The following is an 18,189-nucleotide window of genomic DNA, read 5'->3' on the forward strand; positions in this document are numbered from 1 at the left end:
TTCTGATCTTCTAGGCAAGAATTAGAAAGAGCTACATCAAGCAGAAACACCTCCAGCCAAGGGCACACTGCAGTGAAACCATCGTCAACCATCATAGTACCATCACACTGTCCTCTGCACATGTCCTATTCCCAATGGAGAGCTGACAATTATGCACTGTATATAAACATGTCGCAGGAGGCTCCCAACAGTGGTCTTCAACTCAGAACTCAGTTTGTAAACACAAAGAAGGTAACAGATATGTATTCCTCCTGTTAACTCATTGAGATAAACTATTCATGATACAGACCTCAGACCTATTGTGCTTTCCTGACCACCCACTACAAGTAAAGATTTCCTTACTAACATTTTTAAAAAAATATTTTAGATTTGGGGATTTCTGTACATATCTAATAAGATGTTATGGATAAGGCTCAAGTCTAAACAAAATATTATTTATATTCAATATATGCCTTATATAATAGCTAAGATACTTTTATATAACATTTTCAGTGTTCCTAAATTTTGAGTGTAAGGGCAAATATGTAATTTTCCATGTGTAGGGCCACATTTGCAGTTGTAGAACTTGGAAGTTTGGAACACTTCAGATATTCTAAACCTATAAGAACAGTAATTTAAGAGTCTTGTTCTTTCTCCCATATTCTTGATCATTTCTGATTGATCTTCAAAATAATAACTGACTTTTAGTATGTCTAAAATTTAGATGTCTATTTTGTATTTCACTAAATTCATGTAGTTTTTTGCTTTTCAGATAGATAGATAGATAGGTAGATAAATACATAGATAATAGATACATAGATAGATACATAGATAGATGTGTTCTGTTATTGGTTCATTATAATTTAATGGAAATTATGTTTAATTTTTCTTTTTCTTTTCTTTTTTTCTGTTTTTTTTCTAAAATTAGGTATTTTCCTCATTTACATTTCCAATGCTATCCCAAAAGTTCCCCATACCCGCCCCCCCACCCCCTAACCACCCACTCCCACTTTTTGGCCCTGGCATTCCCCTGTACTGGGGTGTATAAAGTTTGCAAGTCCAATGGGCCTCTCTTTCCAGTGATGGCAGATTAGGCCATCTTTTGATACATATGCAGTTAGAGGCAAGAGCTCCAGGGTACCAGTTAGTTCATAATGTTATTCCACCTATAGGGTTGCAAATCCCTTTAGCTCCTTGGGTATTTTCTCTAGCTCCTCCATTGGGGGCCCTGTGATCCATCCAATAGCTGACTGTGAGCATCCACTTATGTGTTTGCTAGGCCCTGGCTTAGTCTCACTAGAGACTACTATATCAGGGTCCTATCAGCACAATCTTGCTAGTGTATGCAATGGTGTCAGTGTTTGGAGGCTGATTATGGGATGAATCCCTGGATATGGCAGTCTCTAGATGGTCCGTCCTTTTGTCTCAGCTCCAAACTTAGTCTCTCTAACTCCTACCATGGGTGATTTGTTCCCAATTCTAAGAAGGGGCAAAGTGTCCACACTTTGGTCTTCGTTCTTCTTGAGTTTCATGTGTTTTGCAAATTGTAACTTATATCTCAGGTATTCTAAGTTTCTGGGCTAATATCCACTTATCAGTGAGTACATATCATTTGAGGTTTTTTTTGTGTGTGTTTGTGATTGGGTTACCTCACTCAGGATAATGCCCTCCAGGTCCAACCATTTGCCTAGGAATTTCATAAATTCATTTTTTTAAATGGGTGAGTAGTACTCCATTGTATAAATGTACCACATTTTTTGTATCCATTCCTCTGTTGAGTGGCATCTGGGTTCTTTCCAGCTTCTGTCTATTATATATAAGGCTGCTATGAACATAGTGGAGAATGTTTCTTTCTTACTAGTTGGAACATCTTCTGGATATATGCCCAGGAGAGGTATTGCGGGATCCTCTGATAGTACCATGTCCAATTTTCTGAGGAACTGCCAGACTGATTTCCAGAAAGGTTGTACAAGCTTGCAATCCCACCAACAATGGAGGAGTGTTCCTCTTTCTCCACATCCTCGCCAGCATCTGCTGTCACCTGAATTTTGGATCTTAGCCATTCTGACTGGGGTGAGATGGAATCTCAGGGTTGTTTTGATTTGCATTTCCCTGATGATTAAGGATGCTGAAGATTTTTTCAGGTGTTTCTCAGCCATTCGGTATTCCTCAGGTGAGAATTCTTTGTTTAGCTCTGAGCCCCATTTTTTTAATGGGGTTATTTGATTTTCTGGAGTCCACCTTCTTGAGTTCTTTATATATATTCGATATTAGTCCTCTATCTGTTTTAGGATAGGTAAAGATCCTTTCCCAATCTGTTGGTGGCCTTTTTGTCTTATGATGGTGTCTTTTCCCTTACAGAAGCTTTGAAGTTTCAGGAGGTCCCATTTGTCAATTCTTGATCTTACAGAACAAGCCATTGCTGTTCTATTCAGAAATTTTTCCCCTGTGCCAATATCTTCGAGGCTTCTCCCCACTTTCTCCTCTATAAGTTTCAGTGTCTCTGGTTTTATGTGGAGCTCCTTGATCCATTTAGAGTTGGCCTTAGTACAAGGAGATAGGAATGGATCACTTTGCATTCTTCTGCATGATAACCACCAGTTGTGCCAGCACCATTTGTTGAAAATGCTGTCTTTTTTCCACTGGATGGTTTTAGCTCCCTTGTCGAAGATCAAGTGACCATAGGTGTGTGGGTTCATTTCTGGGTCTTCAATTCTATTCCATTGGTCTACTTGTCTGTCACTATACCAGTAGCAAGCTGTTTTTATCACAATTGCTCTGTAGTAAAGTTTTAGGTCAGGCATGGTGATTCCACCAGAGGTTCTTTTATCCTTGAGAAGAGTTTTTGCTATCCTAGGTTTTTTGTTATTCCAGATGAATTTGCAGATTGCACTTTCTAATTCGTTGAAGAATTGATTTGGAATTTTGATGGGGATTGCATTGAATCTGTAGATTGCTTTTGGCAAGATAGCCATTTTTACAATGTTGATCCTGCCAATCCATGAGCATGGGAGATCTTTCCATCTTCTGAGATCTTCTATAATTTCTTTCTTCAGAGACTTGAAGTTTTTATTATACAGATCATTCCCTTCCTTAGTTAGAGTCACGCCAAGATAGTTTATATTATTTGTGACTATTGAGAAGGGTGTTGTTTCCCTAATTATTTTCTCAGCTTGTTTATTCTTTGTGTAGAGAAAGGCCATTGACTTGTTTGAGTTGATTTTATATCCAGCTACATCACTGAAGCTGTTTATCAGATTTAGGGGTTCTCTGGTGGAATTTTTAGGGTCACTTATATATATTATCATATCATCTGCAAAAAGTGATATTTTGACTTCATCTTTTCCAATTTCTATCCCCTTGATCTCCTTTTGTTGTCGAATTGCTCTGGCTAGGACTTCAAGTACAATGTTGAATAGGTATGGTGAGAGTGGACAGCCTTGTCTAGTCCCTGATTTTAGTGGGATTGCTTCAAGCTTCTTACTGTTTACTTTGATGTTGGCTACTGGTTTGCTGTAGATTGCTTTTATCATGTTTAGGTATGGGCCTTGAATTCTTGATCTTTCCAAGACTTTTATCATGAATGGGTGTTGGATATTGTTGAATGCTTTTTCCACATCTAAAGTGATGATGATGTGGTATTCGTCTTTGAGTTTGTTTTTATAATGGATTACGTTGATGGATTTCTGTATATTAAATCATCCCTGCATCCCTGGAATAAAACCTACTTGGTCAGGATGGATGATTGCTTTGATGTGTTCTTGGAATCGGTTAGCTAGAATTTTATTGCGGATTTTTGCATCTATATTCATAAGGGAAATTGGTCTGAAGTTCTCTATCTTTGTTGGATCTTTCTGTGGTTTATGTACCAGAGTAATTGTGGCTTCATAGAATGAGTTGGGTAGAGTGCCTTCTACTTCTATTTTGTGGAATAGTTTGTGCAGAACTGGAATTAGATCTTCTTTGAAGGTCTGATAGAACTCTGCACTAAACCCGTCTGGTCCTGGGCTTTTTTTTGGCTGGGAGACTATTAATGACTGCTTCTATTTCTTTAGGGGATATGGGACTGTTTAGATCATTAACTTGATCCTGATTTAACTTTGGTACCTGGTATTTGTCTAGAAATTTGTTCCTTTCGTCCAGGTTTTCCAGTTTTGTTGAGTATAGCTTTTTGTAGAAGGATCTGATAATGTTTTGGATTTCTTCAGGATCTGTTTTAATGTCTCCCTTTTCATTTCTGATTTTGTTAATTAGGATTTTGTCCTGTGCCCTCTAGTGAGTGTAGCTAAGGGTACATCTCTCTTGTTGATTTTCTGAAAGAACCAACTCCCCGTTTGATTAATTCTTTGAATAGTTCTTCTTGTTTCCACTTGGTTGATTTCACCCCTGAGTTTGATTATTTCCTGCCGTCTACTCCTCTTGGGTGAAAATGCTTCCTTTTTTTCTAGAGCTTTTAGATGTGTTGTCAAGCTGCTAGTGTGTGCTCTCTCAAGTTTCTTTTTGGAGGCACTCAGAGCTATGAGTTTCCCTCTTAGAAATGCTTTCCTTGTGTCCCATAGGTTTGGGTATGTTGTGGCTTCATTTTCATTAAACTCTAAAATGTCTTTAATTTCTTTCTTTATTCCTTCCTTGACCAAGGTATCATTGAGAAGAGTGTTGTTCAGTTTCCACGTGAATGTTGGCTTTCCATTATTTATGTTGTTATTGAAGATCAGCCTTAGTCCATGGTGGTCTGATAGGATGCATGGGACGATTTCAATATTTTTCTATCTGTTGAGGCCTCTTTTGTGACCAATTATATGGTCAATTTTGGAGAAGGTCCCATGAGGTGCTGAGAAGAAGGTATATCCTTTTGTTTTAGGATAAAGTGTTCTGTAGATATCTGTTAAGTCCATTTGTTTCATCATTTCTGTTAGTTTCACTGTGTCCCTGTTTAGTTTCTGTTTCCATGATCTGTCCCTTGGTGAAAGTGGTGTGTTGAAGTCTCCCACTATTATTGTGTGAGGTTCAATATGTGCTTTGAGCTTTCCTAAAGTTTCTGTAATGAATGTGGCTGCCCTTGCATTTTGAGCATAGATATTCAGAATTGAGAGTTCCTCTTGGAGGATTTTACCTTTGATGAGTATGAAGTGTCCCTCCTTGTCTTTTTTGATAACCTTGAGTTGGAAGTCGATTTTATTAGATATTAGGATGGCTACTCCAGCTTGTTTCTTCCTACAGTTTGCTTGAAAAATTGTTTTCCAGCCTTTCACTCTGAGGTAGTGTCTGTCTTTTTCCCTGAGATGGGTTACCTGTAAGCAGCAGAATGTTGGGTCCTGTTTGTGTAGCCAGTCTGTTAGTCTATGTCTTTTTATTGGGGAAGTGAGTCCATCGATATTAAGAGATATTAAGGAAAAGTAATTGTTGCTTCCTATTATTTTTGTTTTTAGAGTTGGCATTCTGTTTTGGTGGCTGTCTTCTTTTTGGTTTGTGGAGGGATTACTTTCTTGCTTTTTCTAGGGCGTGCTTCCTGTCCTTGTACTGTTTTTTTTTTTTTTGTTTTTTTGTTTTTTTTTTTCTGTTATTATCCTTTGAAGGGCTGGATTCGTGGAAAGATAAGTGTGAATTTGGTTTTGTCGAAGAAAACTTTGGTTTCTCCATCTATGGTAATTGAGAGTTTGGCTGGGTATAGTAGCCTGGGCTGGCATTTGTGTTCTCTTAGGGTCTGTATAACATCTGTCCAGGATCTTCTGGCTTTCATAGTCCCTGGTGAAAAGTCTGGTGTAATTCTGATAAACCTGCCTTTATATGTTACTTGACCTTTTTCCATTACTGCTTTTAATATTCTCTCTTTATTTAGTGCATTTGTTGTTCTGATTATTATGTGTCAGGAGAAATTTCTTTTCTGTTCCAATCTATTTGGGGTTCTGTAGGCATCTTGTATGTTCATGGGCATCTCTTACTTTAGGTTTGGGAAGTTTTCTTCTATAATTTTGTTGAAGATATTAGCTGGCCCTTTAAGTTGAAAATCTTCATTCTTATCAACTCCTATTATTGGTAGGTTTGGTCTTCTCATTATGTCCTGTATTTCCTGGATGTTTTGAGTTAGGATCCTTTTGCATTTTGTATCTTCTTTGATTGCTGTGCTGATGTTCTCTATGGAATCTTCTGCACCTGAGATTCTCTCTTCCATCTCTTGTAGTCTGTTGCTGATGCTTGCATCTATTTTTCCAGATTTCTTTCCTAGGTTTTCTATCTCCAGTGTTGCCTCACTTTGCGTTTTCTTTATAGTGTCTACTTCCCTTTTTAGGTCTTGAATGGTTTTATTTAATTCCATCACCTGTTTGGTTGTGTTTTCTTGCAATACTTTAAGGGATTTTTGTGCTTCCTCTTTAAGGTCTTCTACCTGTTTAGCAGTGTTCTCCTGTATATCTTTAAGAGAGTTATTAAAGTCCTTCTTGATGTCCTCTACCATCATCAAGAGATATGCTTTTAAACCCGGGTCTAGTTTTTCAGGTATGTTGAGGTGCCCAGGACTGGGTTGGTTGGGAGTGTTGCATTCTGATGATGGTGAGTGGTCTTGGTTTCTGTTAGTAAGATTTTTACATTTGCCTTTCGCCATCTGGTAATCTCTGGAGTTAGTTGTAGTAGTTGTCTCTGGTTAGATCTTGTTCCTCAGGTGTTTATGTTAACCTCTATCAGCCGACCTGGGAGACTAGCTCTCTCCTGAGTTTCAGTGCTCAGAGTACTCTCTGCAGGTAGGCTCTCCTCTTGCAGGGAAGGTGCCCAGATATCTGGTGTTCGAAACTGCCTCCTTGCAGAAGTTGTGATCCACTCACAGAGGTCTTAAGATCCTGTGGAGGATTCTGTGTATACCTTACAGGTGTCCGTAGACTCCATGCCAAAGGTACTTGTGCCCCTGATCAGGCCGGGTTTTCTGCTTCCCTAACTAATGCAGTCTCAGGTCCCGCGTGATCGGATTGGAGCAGACACTGTGTTCCACTCACCAGAGGTCTTAAGATCCCATGGTGGGTCTTGTGGGTAGCTGGTGGGTGTCAGCCGACTCTGCGCCCTAGCTATCCCAGTGCTGGCCAGACCGGAAGGGACTTGTGCCCTAATCACGCCGGGTTTTCTGCTTCCCTAACTAATGCAGTCTCAGGTCCCGTGCGATTGGATTGGAGCTGACACTGTGTTCCACTCACCAGAAGTCTTATGATCCTGTGGCGGGTCTTGTGGTTAGCTGGCCGTCTTATTTTCTTTCCTGGCCCCCATCTTTTGAGTGCCTTCCCTGGAGCTGTGGAGTCTGACACAAAGGGTAATAAGGAGGGGAGTTGAGGAGGAGGAGGTGAAGGAGGAGGAGGAGAGCTGGGCAAGTGGCTGCTCCTGGTGTAGGGAGATGTCTTTAGCCAGGGCCAAGCAGCAACAGCAGCAACAGCAGCAGCAGCAGCAGCAGCAGCAACCAAGTGTCTGTGTTGCTAAGAGGCTTTTGGTCTCTTTCTCTCCTTCTCTCCTGGCCACAGAGAAGGAGGGTGGAGGGGGCTCTGGAAGCAGGCGTGTGGAGTGCTGAGCGGGTAGGAGTCGTGGATGGGGGTTTTTCTAAGAAGAAGATACTCCTCTCCTCTCTCAGGCTCAATTCCCCCACCATGTTTAATTTTTCAATATTTGCTTTTTAATTTAAGGCATAATTTCTCCCTTCTCTTTCCTCTCTCAAAACCCTCCTATATACCCGTCCTCTTTCAAATTCATGGCCTCATTTTTATTATATGTGGTTACAAGTATATACTTATATTTATATACATATATATTCCCCAAAACAGCATGTCTGCATGATGTTATTTGTTTGTATGCTTTTAGGGTGACCATTTGGTATTTAATAACCAATTGATGGGCTCTTTGCATTTAAATTTTCACTAATTTTTTTCTCTAGGAAGTATGTTGCATTGAACTTATAAATATATGGAAATTGCACATTAGCTTTTTGCTATTCGTTTCTAAGTTAATTACACTATGATCACAGAATATACCGATAATACCTTTTTTCTCTCTCTCTTATAGAGCTATGCCATTTTTCCATGGTAAATGTTTCCAGATCCTCCATATGGACTTGGATAATATACGGCACTATCATCAGACTCAGTGTTCAGAACACCACTGTGTCATTTTATAAATGGGTTGTTCAGTTCTCTCATGCCTTTCCCTTCCTGCTGCCTCTTCTCCTCTTCAGCCCTAGGTTTTAATTTGTTTTCTTCTGGCATTGAATGTATAAGGCATCCTTTTCCTTGTTTAGGAGAAATAATTTACTCATTTTTAATCTATCTCATTTGATGATTTCAAATCAAACCTAAGAAAAGTAATATGATTTTCCTTGGGTATACTGCTAACTGCATTCTATAATTCAGACAAAAACAATCTTTCATTTAATACTCAACCTTTGAAAATACTGTAATATGAAATCTCATTTTAAAAAAGGGACTGGATTCTTAAAAGAGAGTCATTACATGTCACTAAAGTGAGAGAGCGCTGAGAACTGTTGCTGAGGAGAGAACCCTGAACACAGGTGAAAACCTGATTGTGCTGCGGCCTGGACCTGAAAAATCACATTGTAGGGACAACTGACAGTGCTGGGACTTTGCCTGCTCATTCTTTACAATGGTAAATTAAAACTATCACTCTCAAGTGGGGTAATTATACTGCACTTTGTAAAATCATGTATTTGTTGTTAGGAAGTGTGTCATGAGTTGTTAAGAGAAAAGTGATAGAATGCAAGCAAATTAATTTGGAATAATTTATTAAGTATTTATATGTACAGGTCTATGAAAGAGAATAGGGAGAGAGCCAACATAAGGAGGGCATGGGAGAGAGAGAATGTGTCAACTTCAGGCAAACACAACCTTACTGAGCATATGCCCATGTTCAAAATACCAAGTTGAGCAATGACATACATAGTTATTCCGTGTTATTTACTAGTGTATCCTGGCACCTGTCTCTGTCAGCAGCTCTGTCTTCCTCATTCAGTGGACATCTCCCTGTGTATATTATAACACTATTGGATATTACTTGATTTACATGGTTTGCTATTAAAATAATGCAGTGTTTGGCACTCCTGTGCAGTGCCAGCTCGCTCAGTACATGTATATATACACATCAGGATGAAGGATAGTTCACTTTTAACTGATATTGCCAAGCTGTGCCTCAGAGAGGCTGTACCAGTTTATATTTCAGAGATGTGAGAATTCTGATGATTGATGTTCTATTAACAGTGAGCATGAGTAGTGTTCACAGACTACACATCGTTTGCTGGTGTACCTCAAGCAAAATATAGTCCTCTTCTATGTGTTTAATTTTTGTTGGCTTTTTTTTTTTTTACAATTTAATTTTTTTTGAAAATACTTATATGTATGTGTGTTTCTGTATGTGTTTGCCTCCTGTGAGGAAGTATCAGTAGAGGCTAGAAGAGAGTGTATGACCCTTTGGAGTTAGAGTTACAGACAGCTGTGAGCTGCCTGTCATGAGTACTGGGAACCAAACTTGGGTCCTCTGAAAGAGCAGCAAGTGCTTTTAACCATTGAACTATTTCTCTGGGCTCCAGCTTTCAATTTTTAGTAATTTAAAAAATATTAAACCATTTATCTACAGTTTCTTTTAAGTTCTGTCATAGAAAGTTTTTTAAAAATATTGAAATTTATTAAAAAATATGGTTCACATGTACCTTTGTTAAATTTATTATAGTGTTTATATTACATTTATATATAAGTATAAGAAATAGATATTTATCCTATTCTACAAATAATGATTTATAAGTTGGGAATTATCCTTTTCTGATAACAATCTTAAAGAAAACATATACATAAATATCAACTTTGATGTATAACTTTACCCAATTATATTGGTTGGAATATTTCGCCAAGACAAAGAGATAAGAGAGAAGTGTAAAATGTGGCTACATTGCTACCTCAGACAGAGAGGCCATTGTAAGTCAGCATTTTCAATTTTGGATCATTTTACCACATTAAGGAAATATTTAGAGAAAGGTTAGAGATGCCTCCAAGAAAGGAAACTGTTGTACATTCGCAGCAGAAGGGGGAGGTAGTGAACAGGGGAAATTGATTCCAAAATAGCCTATGCTCATCAGTGCTACCAAAGTACCTGAGGTAATTTATGAATTTTATTTCTGACTACAATATTAAAGACTGGACGTTATACCCACCCTGACTTCCCCCTTGGACTCTCATGCATGCAATTAATAGCAATCTCTCCATTGACTCTAGGAAACACTTCAAAAGTAACCTGATTGTATTTCTTAACTTTCTCCCTCAAACAGCCCCTTTCCTAGACCTTCTTCTTGCTCAGGCTAAACACTTGAGGGTTGTCTCTGGATCCTCTCTTTCTCATGCCTACATCAATTTTCAGTTGTCCTAATGGCATATAAACAGCCATTACCCTTCACCTCAGTGCTCCTGCCATGCTCAGCTGGGACACCTCACCTATGTTCTCTATCATTCTGCTTCTCTACAATCCTCCCTCACCACAGTAGGAGTGAGTTTCAAAATATGTGAAATATCACTATTGCCTGAAAACTCCTAATGCCTTTGTATTTTAAAATAAAATTCAAGATCCTAGCCATGGCTGCCAAGGCCATTATGCACCTGGTCATACACACACACACACACACACACACACACACACACACACACTGTTTCTAGCCCCATCAGCCTTGGTGCGTCTGGTCCAAGCCTTATTGGTACTGCTGTTGGCTTTTACCATTGTGCAGTCATCTCCCTATTGATCTTCTCTTAACAGTGCCAAGCTTCTTCTTCGATATCCTTTAGGCCTCTGTCCTCGGAAGTGTCTGCCCCAGCCTGCCTCCACACTCACTGCTGTACTCACTATCCTGTCATCTTTTCTAAGGAACTTACCACTTAGAAATTATATCCAGGCCTAGAGAGATGGCTGGTGGTTAGGAGTGCTTACTGCTGTGGCAAAGGACAGGAGTTTGGACTCCCGCATCCACACAGGTTGGATCATAAACATCTGTAACTTCAACTTTGAAAAATCCTATATCCACTGCTGGCCTTTGTGGGCATCTGCATACACACACACACAGACACGCACATGAGCACACACATGTGAGTACATTCACACAAACACATATACAGACAAATGCAAATAAAATAAATCTTTGACTGTCCTGTATATATTTGTTTAATGTTTTGCTTATCTATATGGCTAACATGTAAGCTCATTCTCTTTAAGGCACAATGTCTCCTCATCATGCACTTTTCCCAGTATACTGTGTTGTCTTGCACACTCTCTGTACTTATATATCTCTTTATTAACTGTTATCCTCAGAATCCTGTAAGCTAATAAAGTTCAGGGACTTGTTTTCTATACTTTGGATCAAGAATAGTACTTTCCAGTACCTGAAACTAGTATTTGCTAAATTGATGAAAGTGCAAGGTTTAACTTAGAGATTTTTTTACTCAGTTCACCTTACCTTGACTGCTTTTTGAATATTAATGCATGATTCTCTTATGGTTATCAGCAACTTATTGAACCGTCCCATCTCTTGGACAAGGACAGTGTTCATGCTCTGAGTGTAGGTTGTTGGGTATCTCCTCATGGCAGCCTCAACATCAAAGTTGTTTGGAAGTTTACTCAGGATATCTCCAGCAACCTCATTTACTACTTCATCTGATGACTTTGTTCCAGAACCTGATGATTGAGACTGAAGAATTCAAACAATTACAAACATCCTCATAAAGGTCAAAGGGCAGCTTAGAGGGAAAAACTGTTGGGTAAATCTAAGAAATAATCTATCCGTTAGATTGATAGTAATTCTTCACACAAAAGGATTGTAAGAGCTTCAGGGAATGGAGTTTTGAGAGATAATTGTGAGACAGGAGGAGGGAGAACATGGAATGTATCCAGAGAAGCAGGACCTTAGGGAACATTTGTACACCCCAATGCCTGGTGCCGTCGACTGAGCAGCTGGGCAATGACAAACATCAACACCCACGAGGAGAGAATGTGGATGTGTCTTGAGAAAGCTTGCCACAAAATCTATTTGCCAATAATTGATGCACACCAGTTTCCAGGAGCAGAAATGAAGCTTTGTCCTTGAGCAAAGAAAATAAACTCACTCCCTCAAGGTGGCTAGGAGTTACAGGGAGAAGGAAGGAATTAGTGACTCCCCTCAGAAGCCAGGAAGGAGCATCTGATGTAATTTGTGTTTCATATGCTTATAGTGACATCTCATAAATGAATCTATATTTTCTGGAATGACTTTTTTTTAAAAAGTCAAAGAACAAATATACTCTGGAGGGATGTCTGCTGGGGAAAAAATAAGCACTATTGGAATATAGTTGATTAGTTCACATTTTTCCAGTCCAAGAAAACTGACTTCAGTCTCCTTCCTGTTTTACACTTCTTGGTATCTTTATGATTAATATTAAACATTCTATTCTGTGAACATTATCATTTTAACTTAGATTTCTACCTACCTGTCACACACCACTAGAGGAGTTTTAAAAATCTAACAATAAAGTAATTAAATGCTAGAAAATTTTAAATGCTTCCTAGTAAAAAGAAGGAGGAAAAGGAGGACAAGGAGGAGGAGAACTATTGCCGTAAATAATTATTTCTTACATTCCTATGGTAGATAGTTTATAATTAATATTTAAAACAAATAGTAGAAGGGAAAAAAGATACTGAGTGCTGGACCCAGACTAAATGAAATATCTCTTTCTTTTGCTGCATTTACAAATAATTCGCAGAAATGCAATAGAAATAATTCTCTCTACCATTTTCTATTAAGAGCTGTACTTTCCCACTAAAACACAAAACCTATAAAAATCACACACACACACACACACACACACACACACACACACACACACACACACACACACACAGGAGACAAGCTAACCAACCAAAAATGTTAGAAAAATATTTCATCTCAGACATCCTTCTTACCTCACCTGCCACGCCTCCCCACTCCCTAGGACCTCAAGTCTCTGGAGGGATAGGTGAGTATTCTCCCACTGTGGCCAGACCAGGCAGTCCTCTGGTGTATATGTGCTGTATATGAGCCTCAGACCAGCTTGTATATGCTGCCTGGTTGGTGGCTCAGTGTCTGAGAGCTCTCAGGGGTCCAGGTTAGTTGAGACTGCTGGTCTTCCTATGGGGCCATCCTCTTTCTCAGCTTCTTCCAGCCTTTCCCTTTCCCTAATTCAACTACAGAGGTCCCAGGCTTCAGTCCAATGTTTGGGTGTATAATTTCCCTTCTTAAGATAAGGTGTGACCATTAAGCATAAGCAAAAGATTACTGATAAAAATTACACTCTCGACTCTGCTATCTGCCTTTCTGTTTTTCTCTGAGATGTGTTTTGACTAAGAACATTAGTATAAAAATTTTGTCATCATTAGTTCACGGAGCTCTGCTGTTTTGGTCTCTGCCTCTGAGTTGTGACTCAAGAGCCACTGACTACCCATTCTGAGAGTCACACTTGCCAATCTGAGTCCGAGGATTATGAAACAGGCGATTTCATCACATACCCGTGCATTCCAGCTTATTGGGTTGGTTCTGAGTCACTTTCTGTTGGAATGAGCCCACTGTTTTATGGGTTCTGCAATGTGACACACACCAGTGAGTTTAAATAAAGCCAAAGACAATGAAATAAGCCTGCTGTCAGGCTATCACACAGGACAAGTAGCTAATGTTCCTCAGGACTGACTTCTTCATGTTTGTCCATGTCCCCTTTGCGTACTCTGACAATAACAGGGTTTCATGTCATCAGTGTGTGAAATGAACATTAAAATAGGATTTGATGGGCATACAAACAGAAGCCAGACATACAGGCTTTGTAGACATACACATTTATAACACACCACATATCCTCCTGACTCTTGGCCTTTTCAGCATTTTAGGTCTGACCCATCCACAGAATCTAGAGAAGAGTGCAGGATAGCAACTTAGAATGTAGGTACTGGAGCCAAACTGGTGAGGGTCACCTGGCTTGGTTTGAGTGTAGACTTGAAACTGGACTCCCCAACTTTGGTCAAACTACTTAATTCTCTTGTGCTTCAGTTTCCTATCTATAAACCAGGAATTTTTTCAAGGCCCCTCATTCTTTGGGTTGCTCTATTACACAAAGACAGATCGCTACATCGTGCTATCGAGGGGCCAGCACTGTGGCAACATGAACCATCATTGCTTCACCTGCATCTTCCAGACTGAACAGTTAGGTGTCCTTAGTTTATTTAACCTCCATGGGAACTCGTGGCATCTAGATTAATTTGCTTCCAAAACATTCCAAACAAAAAAGTGAAGTTACCCTCTAAACAGAGAGAGAGGATTAACAACTGTTTAACTTGCCAACTGCTGTCCACATTTAAGATTTTACACTTCTGCCCACCTGGATACCGAGCCATCAGCAGGGCTCGGTGCCTTCTACCCAAAACCTATTTATTTATTTATTTATTTATTTATTTATTTATTTATTTATTTATTTATTTTCGAGACAGGGTTTCTCTGTATAGCCCTGGCTGTCCTGGAACTCACTCTGTAGACCAGGCTGGCCTCGAACTCAGCCTGCCTCTGCCTCCCAAGTGCTGGGATTAAAGGCGTGTGCCACCAAGCCCAGCTTAAACTCTTTATTTAAATGCATTTTGTAATATTGCTATCATATACATAAATGTTACAAAATCTAGTGAAAAGGGAACTTTTTACACAAACTAGGTAAAATGTCCTTGGACAGTAAATAAAGATGAATCGTAAAATAAACAAATGCTGTTAAATCAGCAGGAACCTAGAAAATAAAACAGGTAAAATTCTGCACAGATCCTCCTCCTCAGATTGCTTCTCAGGTATCTTTAAAATGATGGTTTCGGGCTAGAGAGATGGCTCAGCAGTTAAGACCACTGACTGCTCTTCCAGAGGTGCTGAGTTTAATTCCCAGCAACCACATGGTAGCTCACAACCATCTGTAGTGAGATCCAATTAAAAAGAGTGACAGTGTACTCTCATACAATAAAATAAATAAATAAAATAAAATAAATCTTTTTTTAAATGATGGTTTCCACCTAAGAGAAAGGAAAGAAAGAGAACATATGCTGTTTTGGGGGCAAGGCTTAGGCATGAAAGCAAAAAAAAAAAAAAAAAAAAAAAAAAGGAATCCCAAGAAGCAAGAGACTCAAAGAGATGCCTTCATTCCAAAACAAGACCGATGAAAAGAAAATGGCCAATGCCCGCATTCTCTGTGCTGAGTCTGTAATTAAGGGAGTTTGTGGATTTTTGCTTTGTGAGCTTCTTCACTCTGGAAGTTTTGAAGAAGCCTCTGCTGGATGGTGGGGCAGACACATCTATGCTGGCTCTGCTTAGGAGCCATACAAGCCTCACACAATACACACCTGGGTAAGGAGAATGTTATCAAACAGCAGCTGCGTCTCCGACTGGTCCTTAGTGATGTCAGCATTGGCATTCATCCCAAAGATTTCTGGTGCTGGGATCAGTGGCAGAGTCTTTGTGTAGTTGATGTAGCTTTTGTGCTGCAAAGATGAGTGGCAGAAGTCAGGAGGTTAGACACAACTGTGAGGTCGAGCTTGGCTTGGATACAATGATTTTCATTCCTCAATGATAGAGTGGATGAGCCTATGAGACTGAAAACTGCATGTTTTCCCTTCCTTTCAGCAGGGACAATGATTAAACAACCATGGGTAAATTTAGAGAGGAAAGTTGGATGAGAAATAGGTTAGGAACTATGAACACGGGTTTATTTGACTTAAGCTAGTTTTAGTCAAACTTTGGAAACTTCAAATCTTTAAAATTCTATATTGTTCTATAATTTCAAGGCAAATGTAATTTGAAAATTCAATCAGCGAAATACTAATATACAACAAAGCTGCAAGGTAGTCCAAAAAGGAAAGAAACAGAAAGGGCCACACATGTTTGCATCTCGGGTAGTGAACTGAAGCACGTGCCTCTTTGTTTCTTGTATCTCAGAAATTCTTGGCTCATTTCTTTTCTTTTTTTTTTAAGTTATTTTTATTAGATATTTTCTTCATTTACATTTCAAATGCTATCCCAAAAGTCCCCTATACCCTCCCCCCGCCCTACCCCCCTACCCACCCACTCCCACTTCTTGGCCTTGGCGTTCCCCTGTACTGGGGCATATAAAGTTTGCAAGACCAAGGGGCCTCTCTTCCCAATGATGGCCGACTAGGCCATCTTCTGCTACATATGCAGCTAGAGTCAAGAGCTCCGGGGGCACTGGTTAGTTCGTATTGTTGTTCTACCTATAGGGTTGCAGACCCCTTCAGCTCCTTTGGTACTTTCTCTAGCTCCTCCATTGGGGGCCCTGTGTTCTATACAATAGATGGCTGTGAGCATCCACTTCTGCACTTGCTAGGCACTGGCCTAGCTTCACATGAGGAAGCTATATCAGGGAATAAATCTTAATAAAGAACTTACTCTTAAAAAATGTTTTCACTAATTCCCATATAATCACACACTAATAGTTTTATGATGTAAGTCATGTCACATACATGTCCCTTCACTTGTCTGTTTGGTTTTGGTTTTTCAAGACAAGGTTTCTCTGCCTCCCAAGTGCTGGGATTAAAGGCATGTGCCACCACGCCCGGCGTTTGTTTGTTTTTTATCTCCCATCAACTCATTATTGGTCTCATTACCCCAGCATCAGCCCTAGGTGATGGGTTTGGGTTATCAAGTTATTTTGCATGATTGTCCTGCATGCAGTCTCATGTTCATCCTTAATACATGTTATTAGAGCCTGGAAATCAAATGGGAAATGACTGGCGCACAATGGAAAGCCTTTGAAAGCAACTATGTGTATTATTCTGAAGGCAGTACGTGGGGCTGGAAGGAAAAGCAAAAGAGATCAGGCCTTGTGCCACACTGCTTCTCTGCCTTCTGCTTTGGCAGCCTTTGTCAGACCCATCAACCTTAGTGGATTTGCCTCAATGTTTGTAAAGAATGATACAATGTTAATTTGATGCTGCTGTGAGATTACTTAAGACTAACTAAAAATAACTGTGATATGAATGTTACTTATTACTTCTAACATTTTATCATCTCTATCGTGTGCATACTCATTTTAATTGTGACAAGGTATTTTTATGCAAACACCAAGCTCACAGTGATAACATCTCAGGTCACCAAGAAAATTATCTCCCATCACAGTGAGTAGGAAACTCTAGTTCCCTTTGCTCTCTAACTCTCTGTGTAAGGTCTATTCATCTACGGCTTAGAAAGCATGGAAGATCACCATTAAAAACCATGTTGTCAGTTCCTAGGAGTGTCATGTTTTTCTGCTCTTAAAGGGGACTTTACTTACATCACCAGAGGGAGGAACAAAATAGATGCCACTAGAGTCAAATTTGTATTGTGGATTTTCAACTAATTCTGTGCAGAAGAATTTGTTGAGAATGCTACGCAGTGTGCGCCGGTCCCAGTCGTCGGTCACCCGGCCTCCGTAATTACATTCCCCAGTCATGTAGCGGAGAGCATCGTAAGGAAGTTCCTAAAATTGAGAACTGCAGTGAGATGCTAGTAGCACAGGGCATGGAAAACTGTCCCCATTTGGCTACCACGGCTAAACTAAACATCTTCCTCAAAGTTGGCAACTACATGACCTCCTTTTATATACCTTCCTGCTAATTATTGCTGATGTCTCTATGATCTTTCTCTTATTTTATTTCCTTTCCTCTCAGCCAATGCTCAGACCAAAACTCCTGTTATTCTGCTGTGACTTGTTTAATGATCAAGCATATAATTTGAATTTGTAACATTTTAAAACTACTATTGAGGGTCTTAGTTGTGCATATTTCATCAACATTTGTTCTAACATAAGTCAAGATTTCCCTTCTCTATTCTCTGTTTAATATCTAAATCATCTCAGTCCTTTCTCTCCCAGAGGTATTTCACCTCTGCCATGTTCCCTACTGAGGTTCAAATGTTAGAGTTACTCCAGATTACTTTTCCATGGCTCTAATATGGGCACTAAAATCAGAAGAGTTGTAGCACAACCTCAAGCCAATGCTGGGAGCAGATGCTGGGAGGATGCTACAGGCACTTGGGCTTTTGGTGACTCCAGGCGTTTGTTGTCTCATGACAGTGTAATTTCATCACACTTCCTACTTATCAGAGCTGTTTTCTAAGTGTGTGTGTGTGTGTGTGTGTGTGTGTGTGTGTGTGTCTGTGTCTTGGTCTGCAGA

General features: G+C 39.6%; 1 protein-coding gene across 2 annotated transcripts in view; it reads right to left on the reverse strand.

Annotated features, from left to right (window-relative positions):
* LOC110288425 (dynein axonemal heavy chain 7-like) overlaps positions 1-18,189 on the reverse strand; it is a 356,931-nt gene that overhangs the window by 16,981 nt on the left and 321,761 nt on the right. For both annotated transcript variants that reach the window (XM_085837237.1, XM_085837233.1), the window contains 3 exons: positions 17,310-17,495; positions 15,367-15,504; positions 11,453-11,683 (listed from right to left, as the gene is read on the reverse strand). In XM_085837237.1, the coding sequence (XP_085693363.1) occupies positions 11,453-11,683; positions 15,367-15,504; positions 17,310-17,495 (555 nt within the window). The remainder of the gene's footprint in view (positions 1-11,452; positions 11,684-15,366; positions 15,505-17,309; positions 17,496-18,189) is intronic.

This window comes from Mus caroli, unplaced genomic scaffold (genome assembly GCF_978045245.1).
Source record: "Mus caroli unplaced genomic scaffold, Mus_caroli_1 scaffold_1, whole genome shotgun sequence".
Classification (NCBI taxonomy): Eukaryota; Metazoa; Chordata; class Mammalia; order Rodentia; family Muridae; genus Mus; species Mus caroli.